This window comes from Nothobranchius furzeri, chromosome 12 (genome assembly GCF_043380555.1).
Source record: "Nothobranchius furzeri strain GRZ-AD chromosome 12, NfurGRZ-RIMD1, whole genome shotgun sequence".
Lineage (NCBI taxonomy): Eukaryota > Metazoa > Chordata > Actinopteri > Cyprinodontiformes > Nothobranchiidae > Nothobranchius > Nothobranchius furzeri.
This window is the reverse complement of record NC_091752.1, coordinates 67,693,091-67,711,368: the sequence shown is the minus strand read 5'-3', so window position 1 is coordinate 67,711,368 and position 18,278 is coordinate 67,693,091. Positions and strand designations below refer to the sequence as shown.

The following is an 18,278-nucleotide window of genomic DNA, read 5'->3' as shown; positions in this document are numbered from 1 at the left end:
GAGACACGCGCGCACGCACACACACACACTCGCACATACACACAGAGACACAGAGGAACGCACACACACACACACACACACACACACACACACTAACACAGAGACACGTGCGCACGCACACACACACACACACTCGCACATACACACAGAGACGCATGCACACGCATACACGTACACACACACACACACATACACACACACACTTCATTTGTTGGATTAATTTGACTTCAGCAGTAATCGAGTATTCATATCAGACTCTTGCACCATCACATGCTGCTCATGACACTTTGTGTTCTCGTGTGTCCCAATTATCTCTCCTCATGGCTGAAGTCACACGCAGGGCAGAACTAAACTCCCTCACTAGTAACACTTGAAACATTAAACCCACAACTTTAGCAAATCATCTTATTTTTGGCTTGTTGGACCTTCTCTCGGGTCGTCCCACTGTCGGATCTGGCTGGTGGGGCACATCGAGGCTGGAAGCTGCTGCTGGTGAGTTTTCATCACAAATAGGTGTTTCTGGTTGTTGCTCCTGCGTCTCCAGCAGCACGTGGCTTCTGTCCGTACAGAACAGGACGGTTGATGTCTGTGGCCCAAAGGGTAAAACCCAGCAATAATCGCGTTCCCACAAACGCTTCCTAAGAAAATTCTTCTAAACTATAAGATTGTTTTAACCTTCTCGGTGGCCTAGTGGTAGAGTCCGTCCTGGGACTGGGAGATCCGGGATTTGATCCCGGTCGGGTCATTCCAAGACTTTAACAAAGGGACCCAACGCCTCCCTGGTTGACGCTCAGCTTTAAAGGGTTGGGGGGGTTAAACCACCAACTGGTTCCCGAGCGCAGCCGCAGCTCACTGCTCCTCTCAGGAAGGGGTCACGTGAAATGAATTTCACCAGTGTGTGACGCCTAATGGGACTTTAACTTGGCCTTCACTTTTTAAGAGACATGAAAGTGGTGAAAAAAGCATATTTATGCCTTTTCTGTGTGTAGAAATCACGATAAGCTGCTGGAAAATCTTTAACAACCTTAAAAGTCGATGGAAAAGGACTTGAATTTGATTTTGGTAAAAAATAAAAGAACAATGACTGCTAATGTTTTTGCACGGACTTGTTTACGAGAACGTTTCCCGAGTCCTTGGACAGATTTTAATGAAGTAATCTTTGCATGCACATCTACTGCTGATTGGATGTTTGAGGGTGGACCTTACAGCTAATAACAGTAAACTCACAAAAGGCTCGAACTCTATGTTGTCCATCCAGAATTAATTATTGAGGGTTAACAATTTTTTAAGGTTTAACTTGATGTTATTTTGAAGATTTGACCAAAGTGGCATCCAAGTCTTGCGTGGGATCGAGCCTTCCTTAAAGGCCTCGAACTCCCGTTGTTTACCTAAAACTCATATTTGATTTTTCACCTTCCTTATCTTTAGATTAGACATTATGAGGTCTAGAAATGGGATGTTTCTAGAACCCTAGCCTAGAAATCTAGACCAACCGTAGTAGGCTGCAGGTTGGTCCAGCCACGCTCCATTGGCCTGATCGGTTTTGTGTCTAGCCAGTCACAGCGCTCTACATTTGTTGGGCAGGCTAATCTTAAGAGCTGCGATGATAAAGATGGCATCAGCTCGGGGCGATTTAGACTTGAGCTTTACTTTGAGACACCAACAGATAGCGGTTCTTATGGAGCTGTTTGCTTCTTCCCCGTTGGCTGATTTCTGAGTACGTCACGTTGCTTGTTGCTCTAATTGGTCCGAGGCTGTCCAGTTGTGTGAAGAGCCTGAGAGTTTGATAGACAACGCCCCACGGCTTGGTGCTTTCAATGGCCAGACTATTAAATTTTATTTATAAAGCACCAAATCACGACAAGAGTCATCTCAAGGCACTTCACATAGTAAACATTCCAATACAGGTCAGGTCATTAAGCCAATCAGAAAAAGTTTCCTATATAAGGAACCCAGCAGGTTGCATCGAGTCACTGACTAGTGTCAGAGTCTTTACAGCAATCCTCATACTAAGCAAGCATGCAGCGACAGTGGAGAGGAAAACTCCCTTTTAACAGGAAGAAACCTCCAGAGGATCCTGGCTCAGTATAACACACACACGCACGCACGCACACACACACACACACACACACACACACACCAAGTAGTGTTTCTATGGTTACATTGTGATGTCTTAGTAAATATTCTATTTGGTGAGAGATAAACTTTGTTGTATTTATCCTAGTGGATCTATAATTAAACGGGTAAACTAGTAGTAGCACATCCAACGTCAAAGAGAGTAAAGTGTTATTATCAGGAGAGGGAGAATGTTTAAGTGGTTAGCAGCAGTGCGCTAGACGATGACCCCCTCCATGAGGCCACCACAGCTCAGCAGAACATCATTGTAGCTTCTTCTGGGGAGAAAAACACTTAGAGAGAAAATAAAGTTAACAGCTGAAATAGCAGAAAATAATACAGTTAAAGAGCAGATTGTAGAAGAAAGTAGTCGAGTGTGGAAAGTGGTCAGTGTATCCTCCAGCAGTCTAAGCCTATAGCAGCATAACTACAGAGATAACTCTGGATAATCTAGCCTTTTAGATGGAGGCATGTTGGAGGCAGGGCAAGGGAGAGCCGTCTTTACCGACTGTACACTCCACCTCCCTCTACTCCCCCACTTGTCCTGATCTAGGCTAACATCAGATATTTACATATATAGGATGGCTTGCCAGGCTACTAAAACCCATCATCTGCCATAAAATTTGGTCATTGATTAGAAGTGGAAATGTGATTTATTGTGCAGAAAAACAACCTAATCACATCCGGCTATCTTCAGGGCCAAGCAGTCTCGCGAACATTGACCTGCATACAAACTCTCTGTTTGTCATACAGCGTTGTCTCGGGGACCAGACTGTCATACGTGCACGTTTAGGCGCTCCTCTCCTTGTTGCTGTTGGTCCACGGCCACTCCCTCATCTCCTAATGCTGGTCTTATGCAGAGTTAGCAGCTGAGGAACCCGAGAGAGACAGCTGGCATTCTACAGGCTCACTGGAGCAAACCGATCCTCATCAGTCAAACGGCACAGGGGCCGACTGGACAGCTGCTCTGGGATTGGCCAATGATAGCTTATACCTTAGAAAGGGGGAGGACATTTGCCTCTGGTCTGCACTTAAACTGATGCTTTTAATCTTAGCCATTGTGCAAAGAGCTTTACAATATGTTTGTAATTCACCCTTCTCCACACGTGCACATGCTGACTTTGGATTAATCCTGACTAGGGTTGTCATGGTGTGAAAACGTAACCTCACGGTTATTGTGACCAAAATTACCACAGTTTTCGGTATTATCGCGGTATTTTTTTAAACGTGTTACACTTTCAGACAACTAGATAAACCCTGTATATCAGGAAAATATTGTCCTCAGTTTGTGTCTGAATTTAGCCTAAATGTGTTATTTTGTAATTATGTTGTTTATTTATTTACATATTTCCCCTTTAGTCTTTAAAATACCAATATTTGCCCATAACTTCTTATTTTTTGTCTGTTTGATGTCATCGTTTTAAAAGCATTAGATCAGATGATACTCAGTACTCAAGTAGCCTTCTAATCAGGTACTTTTTTACCCTTACTTGAGTAATAAACCCTATATCAGGAAAATATTGTCCTCGGTTTGTGTCCTTCCGGTGAGCTTTGCAGATGTGGGAAAATGTCATCAGGCAGTAATCGTTGTTAAATTCATAATTATTCTCGGAGAGAGACCAACTCTTATCTGCCCCTGGGAGCCCCGTAATGCATAGCGTCATTTCAACATGGGGGTGTCCGCGACACGGTTTATATGCAGGTAGCGGCGCTGCGGCTGCTTCATATAGCGACTCGTTGCATTCTCCCTCAACCCAAATCCTCGGATCACGCATTTGAGCTAAAACGCTAACGTTAGCTTGCCTTGCGTTGACTGTAGAGTTGTGGGTGATGGTCACGCAGATGTGTCATGAGATTTGAAGCGTTGCTGCCTTTCACAGACACTTTTTCTGCACGTGCTGCAAACAGGATAGCCGTCTTCTATCAAATGTCCCTCGGCATTCTTCAAATATCCAAAAGATGCCCGTACTTCCCACTTTGTCTTCTTTGAGGGATAAAAAATGTCCTGAGCGCTGCCGTCTCCTCCTTTGGCCATTATTTCAGCTTTAGCTTCAAGAAAGTTCTGGTTGTAAACAACAAAGTGCGCATGTGCCGCCGGCAACTTCAGCAGATGAAACGGTGGCTGGTAAGGGTCACCGCGCCTACACCGCAGCCACGGTAATCCACCGAGGTAATATAGTTATCTACGGCTGCCGCTACCGCAAACGAAACATAGCGGGAAAACAGGTAAACAAAACTGCTGTGTGTTTTAAAAAAAGAACTACAGCATGGAATTAGAGATACGACACAGCAAGAACACACCTAAGAACATCATGCTTCCGTCTGATTGACAGAATGTGTTATGTGTAGCAAACAATTGAGCTGACCATTCATTGCGATATTTATCAGTTCTTTGCGATATGCATATTGTGCATGCGGATATCACAATAACGATATTATTTGCGATTTATTGTGCAGCCCTAGTCCTAAGGAGCACCCTGACATATGTAGCAGCAGTATCGTCGTCTTTCCCGTGACCCAACCTCACATTAAAGTGTTTTTGTACCAGTTCAGATAGATAATTAGCTGCTTTTCTCAACAGTTTGTGTCTCAACCCTCCTGGCCGTCCAGTGAGACCCTGGCTAAATAAAACGGAGTCATGATTTCTGTTATTTCTGTCCATTCGTGTCTAGTTTTGTGTTTCATAAGATGTGACCATTTCATTTCAAGAGGATAATATTGTGTTCCGTTAAATGTTGGTGGTTCTGTAAATACCCTTTAGTTGTGACTGGAGGTTTTGTAGTTGGGAGGAGTCCCGCGTTATCTAACCGACCAATGGGCTTCCCCGTTGAGATCCGGCCTCTATCCTGTGTTCATCCACACGCTGGTGCAGATGCCGCTTAAAAGCATTAGTTTGATTTGAAAACTGAACCAGATTTTTTCCAGTGAGCTCCATTCATGCGTGCATAAATGCATCTCTGAGTGGTTTCTTGGCGAGGGTGAGGGTCGACGCTTTTCCAGGTCCTGAGCGATTTGTGAACTCAGGACTCTGATTGAACCACTTCTGACTGTGCTCGTCACATTTTATCTTCTACTCAGGATTTGTCTCCTGCTGGTCTGCTGGAGACACGTCTGACTGCTTTTTGTTGTCATTCAGAATTACAGCCGCATGCTTTCTTTCTACTTGTCCCCATTTTAAAAGGGAATAAACGTAGTGACACTTTACATTTTAATTCATTGTTTGATGCTTAAACCAACGTTTTGAGTCCTTTCGTTGTTTATTTGTGGGATTTTTTTTTACCCTCCAACTGAAATATTCAAGCCTGAAGGTTGTTTTCCTTTCTGTTACACATCATTACAGAAGCTGTCGTGACCCTGATGCATTCAGACACACCCTGCCCGACACATCTGCTCTGCAGCCTTCACATCTGTGTCTTTGTGCTGCACTGGTCAGTTAGGCTACAGTTGTGGTCAGAAGTTTACATACACTTGTAAAAAATATAATATAATGGCTCTACTGAGTGTCCCGTTATTTCTAAAACTCTGATGTTTCTCTGATAGAGTGATTGGAACAGATACTTCTTTGTCACAAAAAACATTCATGAAGTTCGGTTCTTTAATGTCTTTATTATGGGCTAACAGAGAAAAGTGATCACATTTGCTGGGTCACAAATATACATACAGCAGTGCTAATATTTGGTTACATGTCCCTTAGCCATTTTCATTTCAATTAGGTGCTTTTGGTAGCCATCCACAAGCTTCTGGCAAGCTTCTGGTTGAATCTTTGACCACTGCTCTTGACAGAATTGGTGAAGTTCAGTTAAATTTGATGGCTTTCTGACATGGACTTGTTTCTTCAGCACTGTCCACATGTTTTCAATGGGGTTTAAGTCAGGATTTTGGGAAGGCCATTCTAAAACCCTTATTCTAGCCTGATTTAGCCATTCCTTTACCACTTTTGATGTGTGTTTGGGGTCATTGTCCTGTTGGAACACCCAACTGCGCCCAAGACCCAACCTTCGTGCTGATGATTTTAGGTTATGTTAAAGAATGTGAAGGTAATCCTCCTTCTTCATTATCCCATTTACTCTCTGTAAAGCACCAGTTCCATTGGCAGCATTACAGCCCCACAGCATAATATTCCCACCACCATGCTTGACTGTAGGCATGGTGTTCTTGGGGTTAAAGGCCTCACCTTTTCTCCTCCAAACATATTGCTGGGCATTGTGGCCAAAAAGCTCGATTTTTGTTTCGTCTGACCACAGAACTTTCCTACAGAAGGTCTTATCTTTGTCCATGTGATCAGCAGCAAACTTCAGTCGAGCCTCAAGGTGCCGCTTTTGGAGCAAGGGCTTCCTTCTTGCACGGCAGCCTCTCAGTCCATGGAGATGCAAAACACGTTTGACTGTGGACAATGACACCTGTGTTCCAGCAGCTTCTAATTCTTGGCAGATCTGCTTTTTGGTGATTCTTGGATCACTCTTTACCCTCCTGACCAGTTTTCTCCCAGCAGCAGGTGATAGCTTGCGTTTTCTTCCTGATCTTGGCAGTGATGAAACAGTGCCATGCACCTTATACTTACAAACAATTGTTTGCACTGTTGCTCTTGGGACCTGCAGCTGCTTTGAAATGGCCCCAAGTGACTTTCCTGACTTGTTCAAGTCAATAATTCGCTTTTTCAGATCCATGCTGAGCTCCTTTGACTTTCCCATTGTAGCGTTTGTGGGCGTTTGTATCCAATAAGCCCTATTTACCTGGCCTAAGAGAAGTCACCAGCTGTAGTCACTCATAATCACTCACAAGAAGTTAAGAGGCCATGCTATGAAGCTCAGTTCACTGACACGTTTCTAAGTCACCAAAATTGCTAGTTCATGTTGCTGTATGTATATTTGTGACCCAGCAAATGTGATCACTTTTCTCTGTTAACCCATAATAAAGACATTAAAGAACCAAACTTCATGAATGTTTTTTGTGACAAAGAAGTATCTGTTCCAATCACTCTATCAGAGAAAAATCAGAGTTTTAGAAATAACGGGACACTCAGTAGAGCCATTATATTATATTTTTTACAAGTGTATGTAAACTTCTGACCACAACTGTAAGTGTTAGCTGCAATAGCTGGAAGCCATTGTTGTTTTATTATTAAACACTCTCCTCCTGCTGGTTTCAGCATCTAATGAACTTGCTGTACTTTCATCTACGGGGGTCCCAAAGTTACACTGACTCTGTACAAGTCGGGCTTGATGCTGTTGACGTGTGTGTTGCACTAACAAACACTCGTTCTGTGTCTCTGCTTCTAGGTGTTAAATGAAGAGTGTGATCAGAACTGGTACAAGGCAGAACTAAATGGGAAAGACGGATTCATTCCCAAGAACTACATAGAGATGAAAGCCCATCCGTAAGTATTCCACCTAGTCGAGGTGGACCTGTGAAAACTCGCATTTCAAGTGTAAACGGGTTCAGGTGAGGGATGCGACTCACCTGCTGTTAAGCTATCATCAGTGGGAGTTAGGAGTGCATAGAAGTGCACCTGATGGATGTTATAAACACCTGATGGATGTTATAACACCTGATAGAAGTTATAAACACCTGATAGAAGTTATAAACACCTGATAGAAGTTATAAACACCTGATAGAGGTTATAAACACCTGATGGAAGTTATAAACACCTGATAGAAGTTATAAACACCTGATAGAAGTTCACCTGATGGAAGTTATAAACACCTGATGGAAGTTATAAACACCTGATGGATGTTATAAACACCTGATAGAAGTTATAAATACCTGATAGAAGTTATAAACACCTGATAGAAGTTATAAACACCTGATAGAAGTTATAAACACCTGATAGAAGTTATAAACACCTGATAGAGGTTATAAACACCTGATGGAAGTTATAAACACCTGATAGAAGTTATAAACACCTGATAGAAGTTATAAACACCTGATGGAAGTTATAAACACCTGATAGAGGTTATAAACACCTGATGGATGTTATAAACACCTGATGGATGTTATGAACACCTGATTGAAGTTATAAACACCTAATTGAAGTTATAAACACCTGATGGATGTTATAAACACCTGATGGATGTTATAAACACCTGATGAAAGTTATAAACACCTGATGGATGTTATAAACACCTGATGGATGTTATAAACACCTGATGGAAGTTATAAACACCTGATGGAAGTTATAAACACCTGATGGATGTTATAAACACCTGATGGAAGTTATAAACACCTGATGGATGTTATAAACACCTGATGGATGTTATAAACACCTGATGGATGTTATGAACACCTGATTGAAGTTATGAACACCTGATTGAAGTTATGAACACCTGATTGAAGTTATGAACACCTGATTGAAGTTATAAACACCTGATTGAAGTTATGAACACCTGATGGATGTTATAAACACCTGATGGATGTTATAAACACCTGATGGAAGTTATAAACACCTGATGGAAGTTATAAACACCTGATGGAAGTTATAAACACCTGATGGAAGTTATAAACACCTGATGGAAGTTATAAACACCTGATGGAAGTTATAAACACCTGATGGATGTTATAAACACCTGATGGAAGTTATAAACACCTGATGGATGTTATGAACACCTGATTGAAGTTATGAACACCTGATTGAAGTTATGAACACATGAACACAAGATGGAACAGCTAAAATTATACAAGGTCCGGCCTCTGTGTGTGTGTGTGTGTGTGTGTGTGTGTGTGTGTGTGTGTGTGTGTGTGTGTGTGTGTGTGTGTGTGTGTGTGTGTGTGTGTGTGTGTGTGTGTGTTTTTAGGGTTCTGTTAAAGGAAACTTCTCACATTATCATAGGGGTGAGAATCTTTAGGCTCCTTATTGTTTGATGCTGTTAACTGCTCACAGGAAATGGAACACCTCCCTGCTGTGTGACTACTGGGTGTTTCTGAAGAGAAACCATCTTAACGACCCAACGTTGCGTACTTAAAATCACTCTCCATCCATCCTTTTTCCTCCACTTATCTGGGGTCGGGTCGCGGGGGCAGCAGCCTAACCAGAGAGGCTCAGAATTCCCTCTCTCCAGCTGCTTGGGTCAGCTCCTCCGGGGGAATCCTGAGGTGTTCCCTGGCCAGCTGAGAGACATCGTCCCTCCAGCGTGTCTTGGGTCTTCCATTGGGCCTCCTCCCGGTTAGACGAGCCCAGAAAACCTTGCTTGGGAGGCAGGGCTGGGCGATATGGCCTAAAATCAATATCACGATATATTGAGGATTTCACCTCGATAACGATAAATGGACGATAATTACAGATGTGCTCAGAAACAAAAGTTGTCCACTAGATGGGGCTGTCACACGTATTACGTTGAGTCACATTTTTACGTGACTCAGGTGGTACAGCTTTAAAAGGACATGAACGTTGCTAACCTACACACACCTTTTCATTTTTTAATTGTCAAATTTATTGACATGGATAAAATTATCTCGATTAGACTCAGAAATTTCGATAACGATAAGTTTTCAATTTGTCGCCCAGTCCTACTGGGAGGCGCCTGTTGGGGCGGCAGTAGCTCAGGTGGTAGAGCGGGTTGCCTCATGATCGGAGTGTCATGGGTTCGATTCCAGCTCCCGCCAGGGGTATCCTGCTGTTGTGTCCTTGGGCAAGACACTTCACCCAACTTGCCTGTGTTAGTGGTGGTCAGAGGGGCGGACGGTGAGAAATGGCAGCCTCGCCTCTGTCAGACCTCCCCAGGGCGGCTGTGGCTACAAGTAGCTTACCATCACTAGAAGTGTGTGAGAGTGTGTGAAAGCGTCTTTGGGTGTCTAGAAAAACGCTATATAAGTTCAATGCATTGTTGTTATTATTATTATTTTTATTAAAGGTTCCTGAGCCTTTAAATGGTCTCTCAGTCTAGTTAAATTACAGAAATGAATGTAAATTTTGTACAGTATTTTAAATTTTCCAGCTTCACATAATTGTGTGTTATTAGTAGCATTTCTGTTGCTGCTAATCTAGTAACGGTTAAATAAATAAATAAATATCCTTTAAAATGACACTAGAAGAGGCACAAGCCTGATGGAGGACTTACATTTACTAACTTGGGTCAGACCCAACCACAGAAGAGCTGAAGCTGGGTGGTAAACACACACAGGTAGTTCTAATAACACCTGAGCTCCATGACGTCTGAGACTGATGCATCAGTGTTACAGCGGGACTAAAGACATGATCAGAAACAGGTTACAGCTGGATGATCTAGGAAGGTAGAAGATCAGGACGTCTGAGCGGTGAACAGGTGAGCGGACCTTCGGGACGTCCCGCTGTCACGCTGAGAAGGACACGGCTGCAGACCCACACCTGCAGCCGTAGATATTCATCGCTTCTTCCTCGTTCTTCACGGCCGTGATGCTCTTGGATGGAAACATCCTCCTCTTCAGCTCCTGATCAGCTGATGACAGCTTCAACACACCGCGCTGCTTAACGCACGCATTTCCTTATCAGTACAGAAACGATCGTTTTGTTAAAAGAAGACGTAATTAATTAGTTTGCTTGTTACAGAAAGAAATATTTTTTTTATTAACGCGGTTATTTTAAACGGCGTTATTCCCATCACTGCTCTGTTGTGTCTACAGCAGGCAGAGACTGAGACCGTGAGGGTCTCCGCCCACCCGGCCAATCATCATCGTGTTTGTAAGCGCGTTACCGACACCTCTCTCTCCCTGGCTGCAGCTGAAGTGTGGCGGTCAGAAAGCCTCACACTGTTGCTCAATGTTCGACAAGCACTTAGTAACTGTTTTTTGTCGTTTAGTTTTTAAGTATTTTAAATGGATTCAGAATCGTTGATGTCAGCATTGCAAAGAGCAGGTGATCCCCGCTGCTGCCCTACGGGGCCTAGCCGTCAGATCGAACTTGTTTCCGTTACTTTTACTGTTGGACAGTAAACGCGTTCGTGTCGGATGAGTCCAGGATGCACACGCGTGTTGTTGTTCATCTGTGGTTAACTGGAACATGAGAAACCGACAACTCTGAGCCTTAGCCTCGAAGCTAAATGTGACCCCAGCTCCTTTACTCGTGTGTGGGAGTGACTCTTCTGTTACAGCAGTACCAGTCACCCACACGTCTCCGTGGACGTGGACACAGAGCCATGCTATGTAGCGGAGCACAATGGGAGCGGGCTCAACACTAAATCACTGGTTTCTCCTTGTTTTCACACTCCAGTGGAGTCCGTCCAGCATCGTTTAGAGCTTTCTCAGCTTTCACACACCAGACTGGGGGGCAAACATTTTGGCTGCAGACATTCTGCCCCATGTATCAGTAAATGTTGCCAACGCCTGGGCTGCAAGACCGCGTGTGGTGAGCTTCGTGGATGCCGGTTGCGGTCTGTGCCGCTTTGATGCTTGAAGTGATTTTAAATCTTTAAACCGCTGGCATGTCGTGTCCAAAAATGGTCACCAGCACAGTAAGGGATTATGGGTAATACCCTTTATCAATGTTTGCACCCCGCTGCAGATCAAAGTTGTAAAAGGGGCGGGGCCTAGGTCCACACTGGAGAGTCAGGGCACCCTACAACAGGGGTAGATTACTCCCTTCACCGTGGGCTGGTTTCCAGCATGTTTTAATTGTTTCCCTGGTTTACCACACCTGGTTTGAATCAGCAGGTAATTAATGGACTTCTGCAGAGCTCCGTGAGCTGCTGAACAGGGGGATCAGGGAAACGACTACAACACGCTAGATACCGGCCCTCGGGGGAGAGAGTTGTCTACCCCTGCCCTACACGCTCACACCACTGGACGAGAACGCGTAACTGAGGGTGGCGGTGCGAGTGCTGGAACTGGGCCGTAGCGCTGCTGAACAGACGACTCCGTCATCACATCAGGTGTGCTGGAGCAGGGAAACCACTAAAACATGGTGGATAAAGCCCTCATGGACCAGGGTTGGACACCACTGGTGTGAAGGTTGTAGTACAGCGCGCACGCACACACACACTTTCTACCATACCTGCTGCTACTCTGGTGCTGACATGGCAACCCAACAGGGTCCCCATGTGATTGGTCCCAGTATATGTTTTAGGCCCCGCCCACTCCCCAAAAACAAACGGGACGTTTTCCTAACAGAATCACATCAGGTGACTTTTTTCAGGTGACCCTTGACTTTGCAGCTGTGGGTTCAGGTATTTACGTCTCTGAGATGTTTGGATACAGCTGATGCTCCACCTGTGGGACCCTTTCCTCCACGCTCTGCTCTCGTTTGATCAAACTACACCGTCCCAGTTGCAGCCGTCGGCATGATTCTGTTTATAAAAGGAATCCGCTGGATTTGTTTTTCTAAACTTTCCAGTTTCTGAACCATCTAAAGAGAGGGATGTCAAACATCTACGTCACATCGCTCTACGTCAGCCGTGTTGGCTTTGCATATAGCTGTAGTCTCTGGGTTTTAGGGAAATTTTCACAAAACAGGAAGGGCTTGACGTTCTCTCTGCTTCCTGGAGTGTTCGTTAGGTCATCCGTGTGAACTTTAGACTTTAGAGAATCTGTTTTAGTTCAGAGTTTCATTCAGCTGAGAGGCTTTTTCCTGGCTGACCGCTGTTGATGTCTCACCTCTCATCTGCTGCTCGGCCCCGACACTCGCAGTGAAGCTGAGTCCAGATGCTGTTTTTACTTTAAAGAGCAAGTCACCCTCAAATCAACTTCATTTTCCTGATGAACTACATAAATGCGTGTCTAATCGTGCTGCAGACACGTGTAGTTAATAGTTTTGCACTTTAGTGCATTTTAGTTAAAATTTAAATGTTCTGCCTAAAACTGTCAGTGTTGTGCCGTTGTCAGGTAAAAACCCAGCACTGCATTTGAATTTAAATCTGCCATCGCTATTGGCTAAGAGGTACTCTAGAACGTTAGCTGGTACCATATGATGTCACAATGTTGTGGTGGGCCTGTGTGTGTGTGTGTTCGCGGCTCCGCCCTCTCGGTCTGCTAGGCAACAGCATTTGTTGCATTTTTCAAACAGGAAGTGGGAGCAGAATAATACTCTGGTAGGGTAGGGGGTGACTTGCTCTTTAAAATTTTGAATCTCACATGTTCTTGTTTGCGTTTGCAGGTGGTTCTTCGGGAAGATTCCTCGTGCCAAAGCAGAGGAGATGCTAAACAAACAGAGGCACGACGGGGCGTTCCTCATCCGAGAGAGCGAGAGCGCACCGGGGGACTTCTCCCTCTCTGTGAAGTGAGTGGAGCACCAGACCAGATGAAGTTTATCATCAGTTCAGCTTCCTTAGAGCGGATCTCCAGAGAGGGCTGCTGACTCTCGTTTCCTCATTCTGGTGCAACGTGTCTTGTCACACGTTTTTATAGATTTACAGACTGGTTTCGCTACTTTTACACCACAGATTATTTCCTGTTGCTTTTGGATTATTGGAGAACTTCACATGCAGGATTCAGTCCGGCCCGTTTCTCTGTAGTTACAAACCAAAAGCGCTGACTCGTCTGAGCTGCGAGGCGCGACTCGGCTCACACACCCTGCTGTGATCTCCCTCAGGTTCGGAAACGACGTGCAGCACTTTAAGGTTCTTCGCGACGGAGCTGGGAAGTACTTTCTCTGGGTGGTGAAGTTCAACTCCCTCAACGAGCTGGTGGACTACCACCGCACCACCTCAGTCTCCCGCAACCAGCAGATCTTTCTCCGAGACATCGAGCAGGTCCCCCAGGTAAGACCCTACTCGCCCCGGGTGAGAAGGTCCCTCAGGTCCGCTTTGACACAAACGTTCATGACCTTGAATCAGGAATAACGGGGGAGTGGGGAGAAGTAGGCCTTAGATTTAGGATTTGGGTGGTTCTTTCTGCTGTTTGGTGTCTACACACCACCTCTCAGATGTTTGGGACGTTTTTGTGGAAGCTGATTTAATCTGAGCGATAACGGGACGCGCACTGAGAAGTGAACAGGCTCTTATCAGGAGCTGTCACACGCTGTAGCCGATCCTTTCTGCTGGAACAACAAACGGTTGAGATGATGAACTCTTCAGTGTTCCAGCAGATGCGTCACTGGAGTCATCGTGAGATGCTCCAGGAAGCATCAGGATGAAATGTAATCAGATTACCATCTAAAACTCCAGCTGGGATGTCTTTACTGTAACTGCAGCAGTTTTCATTTCATTTTATTTTTTAAAGCCAACTTTTATAAAATACAGTTTTTTCTATTAAAATGTTACTTTAGCCTGAAAACATCTGCATGTCCTGCAACATCTGGACCTCGGGTAAACCGGCAGCATCGCCACAACGTTCAGTAATAACACAAAAAGATCGTTGGTGTCGAGCAGCTGTGGCGATCCCGTCTCCTGAGACCAGCGGCGATGCGTCGGTGCTCGTCTGGCGTGGTGGTTCCTTCTTCAGGGTGGCGCTCGCCAGAGTAGAAGCCACAGACTGGCGACGCTGGGCTGGCTGACAGCTGATGGGTGAACTGATGCAACACATGTAAATAACGTTTGATCGCCTCCAATGAAAGGATCATAAAAAATATCTGGGTTAGGCTAAAGATGTCATTCTCACCGCCTTCGTGTGTGTGTGTGTGTGTGTGTGTGTGTGTGTGTGTGTGTGTGTGTGTGTGTGTGTGTGTGTGTGTGTGTGTGTGTGTGTGTGTGTGTGTGTGTGTGTGTGTGTGTGTGTGTGTGTGTGTGTGTGTGTGTGTGTGTGTCTGAAAGGTAGTTAGGAGACGTGTGTGTGTTCGTCTTTTTATTCTCCGCATCTGAAATATTTTGCAAGGTTAGAAGATTTTATTCATAAAAATGTAATTTTTATTTATGCTTTTTTTTTTATTTTAGACGCAATTAAAGGAACATTTCGGCCATTTGTGTGGAAAAGTATAAATGATCTCATTCATTGTAGATTGCTTCCTGAACAGCCTCTGTTCAAAGAAATGGAGTTTATGTCCTTCAGCACTGATGAGTTCATAGCTAGACTAGGAGGAGCGAGGTCAGCTTGGATCTTTACCGTCTTAAAGTAAAAATCTCTTAGCAGCTTGTTTACATGTTGTTTCATAACCGTTTACTCAGCTGAAGACTTCCTGTGTTGTCTTCTGGCAGAAATATTAACTCATTCAATGCCAATGACGACTAAAGTCGTCATTGGCATGTTTTTACTGTGTGGGCGTTGGACGAGCCCCCGCACCGTGAGAACAAACATCTCCGCTCTGAAGCCGATCTTCATCCACGTACGTCACACGTCACGGGATCAGGAAGCAGAATATCCATGTGTTAGGAGATCGTTTTGGGCAGCTGCTGTAAAAAAAGTGAGGCGCGAACCGGAAAAGCTTCTGCCGATCACAATTCAACAACGGATTATAAAAGAACGGATAACGCTCGAAACGTGCGGATTCTTCCTGATGTAAGAGTTAGCTGTTGGCATTAGCAACTCCACCACACAGCAGAACTCCTGCTGGCTTTTGTTATTTGTGGAGATAAAACATCAACGTTGCAGAGCAACCAGAGTCAGCGTAGTGTCGTGTTGCTGTTAGCCAGTCAGAAGAAAGATGTCCGAATATCAGGAAGTAAGGCTCCAAATCCTGCCGTCTTCAGCTCAACTCTGCACCGACTCACTTCTAGTTCCTGGAACAGAAGCACAAGTCTTTTGGACGTTCTTACTGTGTTTAGTTTCTAATTCCATTTTTGGTTCTTTTTTTAAACTCAGGAAAGGTTTCTCTTTACCTTGCTGACGTTTCGTTTGCGGCTGCAAAACTTCCTCAGAGCTGATGGTGGCGTCACTTCCTACTCCGTTTATCCGCGGGCAGCAGAGGACGTTGTCGCCCTCTGCTGCCCGCTCTCCTCTCTCCGATGATGCAGTCCCATGCACGATCCAATTTGTAAACCCCATCGTCCCTGTTCATGGTCCCACATCCACGTCTCCTTATCTCTATAGCGTCCTTTGTCTATCTTTTGTATTTCTGTTGTTCGGTGTTTATGATCCTTGTGTTGTCCCAGTCCATTATATGGTTTTCTCTTGTGCAGTGGTCTGTTACGGTTGACTTCTTTATTGTGCTTTCTGCTTCTTGTTTTGCTGCTCTTGTGTGTTTTTGGCTTGTTTCTTTCTCGCACTCCTTTCTTTCTATGTTCTATTGTTCGTGTGTTGAGTTGGCGTCCGGTTTCTCCTATGTATGTTTTATTGCAGAGTTTGCAGGGGATTTCGTAAACCACTCCACATTTAAGTCCAGCTGGTATCTTGTCTTTTGGGTGTACTAGTCTGTTTCTAACCGTTGTGTATGGTTTTGTTGGTGTGTTTATGTTGTGTTTTTTCATTGTTGCTCTTATTTTTTCTGTTGTGCCTTTGATGTATGGTAGGGTTATCACTGGTTTTTTTCTTGTCTTTCTGGGTTTCTGGTTCTTTGCTTTGGTTGTTCTTTTCTTTCTGTTGTTGTTTGTTGTTTTCCTTTGTTTATTGCCCATGTCGGGTATCTGCAGGTCTTTAAAGCGTGTTGTATTACTGACATTTTGTGTATGGTGGGATGTCAGTAATCAGAACACTATATCACCGAGCAAACATGGTAACAGAAGAAAGAGACTGTAAACAAGAGAACAAACACATACAACAAGCTATAGAGATAAGGAGACGTGGATGTGGGACCATGAACAGGGACGATGGGGTTTACACATTGGATCGTGCATGGGACTGCATCATCGGAGAGGGGAGAGCGGGCAGCAGAGGGTGACAACGTCCTCTGCTGCCCGCGGATAAACGGAGTAGGAAGTGACGCCACCATCAGCGTCAGCTCTGAGGATGTTTTACAGTCGGTAAACGAAACGTTAACAAGGTAAAGAGAAACCTTTCCTGTGTTTTAAAAAGAACCAAAAATGGAATTAGAAGCACAAGCCATCGACTCACAAGGCCTTCATTCCTACTAGACGCAGCAGATTCTCTGGAGGTTTCTTCCTGTTAAAAGGGAGTTTTCCTCTCCACTGTCGCTTTATGCTTGCTTAGTATGAGGATTGCTGTATAGTCACTGACACTAGTCAGTGACTTGATGCAATTTGCTGGGTTCCTTATATAGGAAACGTTATTTCTGATTGGCTTAATGAACTGACCTGAATTGGAATGTTTATGTGAAGTGCCTTGAGACGACTCTTGTCGTGATTTGGCGCTTTATAAATAAACTTGAATTGAATTGAATTGAGATGTGTTAAACTAAGTGAACTTGGTCTTTATCAAACCCCTGCCAGGCTTGGATGCATCAGAAGTTTATTCTAATGCTTGTGAACCACCTTGTATTGCAGTAAGTCTTGTTGATGTTTGTAAACATCGTTCATACAAACCACCGTTACGTTTAGAAGATCGCAGCTTTGGTGTTTGCTGTCCTCAGACCAGCTGTTGGTTCAGCAGACCTGAGGGACGTGAGCAGAAACACGCCTCAGGATGTCCTCCTAATGCTAGGAACTAACCTAACCTCTTCTTTTCTGTCTTCTGATTGGCCAGCACCCCACATACGTGCAAGCGCTCTTCGACTTCGACCCCCAGGAGGAAGGCGAACTGGGTTTCAGACGCGGAGACTTCATTCAAGTCCTGGACAACTCCGACCCAAACTGGTGGAAAGGTGGCTGCCACGGCCAGACGGGCATGTTTCCCCGCAACTACGTCACTCCCGTGAACCGGAACATGTAGACAGTCCGACCGTGTAAACAACAACAACAACAACAGCAGCCCCAGCAACCATCACCACCGTTGTCACCATTCTTGATCTCATCGTCCCCGCCATCCACCCCTCCACCTGTCTTCGGCCGTCCCACGACGACAGGAAGAACCGACTGACTGAGAGAAAGCAGGCGTAGCGCTGTAGGCGTGGCTGTGTGGGTGGCAGCAGAGCAAATTGGACTTTTCTACTCGTGCCGAGCGCGTTCGCTTTCCCGCCGAACGCCTTGGCGAGGACCGAACCGTCTGAGGGAGGCCAGAGAAACTAAAGTTCCCCAAACGGTTCTGCGGCGCCCACCGCTGCTTCTCTCCTCCACTTCGTAACATTCTGCCTTTGTGTTGTTCTTCCTTTCTTCGCCGCATGTTCAGTTATTCGTTTTAAGGAAATGCCGACCGATAAACCCCAACTTTGTTTTAAAGAAAGGTTTAAATAAAAGTGTTTAAAAAAACTGAAATGGTTTTAAAATAACAATAAAAAAAGTGATGTCATCTGTAAAACTGCAAGTTCCCATGTTCGAGACCTTCGTGAGCATCAG

At 44.7% G+C, this 18,278-nt stretch overlaps 1 protein-coding gene across 2 annotated transcripts in view; it reads left to right on the top strand.

Annotated features, from left to right (window-relative positions):
- Positions 1-17,934, top strand: part of grb2b (growth factor receptor-bound protein 2b) — a 39,495-nt gene extending 21,561 nt beyond the window's left edge. For both annotated transcript variants that reach the window (XM_054750745.2, XM_054750746.2), the window contains exons 3-6: positions 7,395-7,492; positions 13,175-13,297; positions 13,610-13,778; positions 17,530-17,934. In XM_054750745.2, the coding sequence (XP_054606720.1) occupies positions 7,395-7,492; positions 13,175-13,297; positions 13,610-13,778; positions 17,530-17,715 (576 nt within the window). In that variant the 3' untranslated portion in view covers positions 17,716-17,934. The remainder of the gene's footprint in view (positions 1-7,394; positions 7,493-13,174; positions 13,298-13,609; positions 13,779-17,529) is intronic.
- Positions 17,935-18,278: the final 344 nt, after the last annotated feature.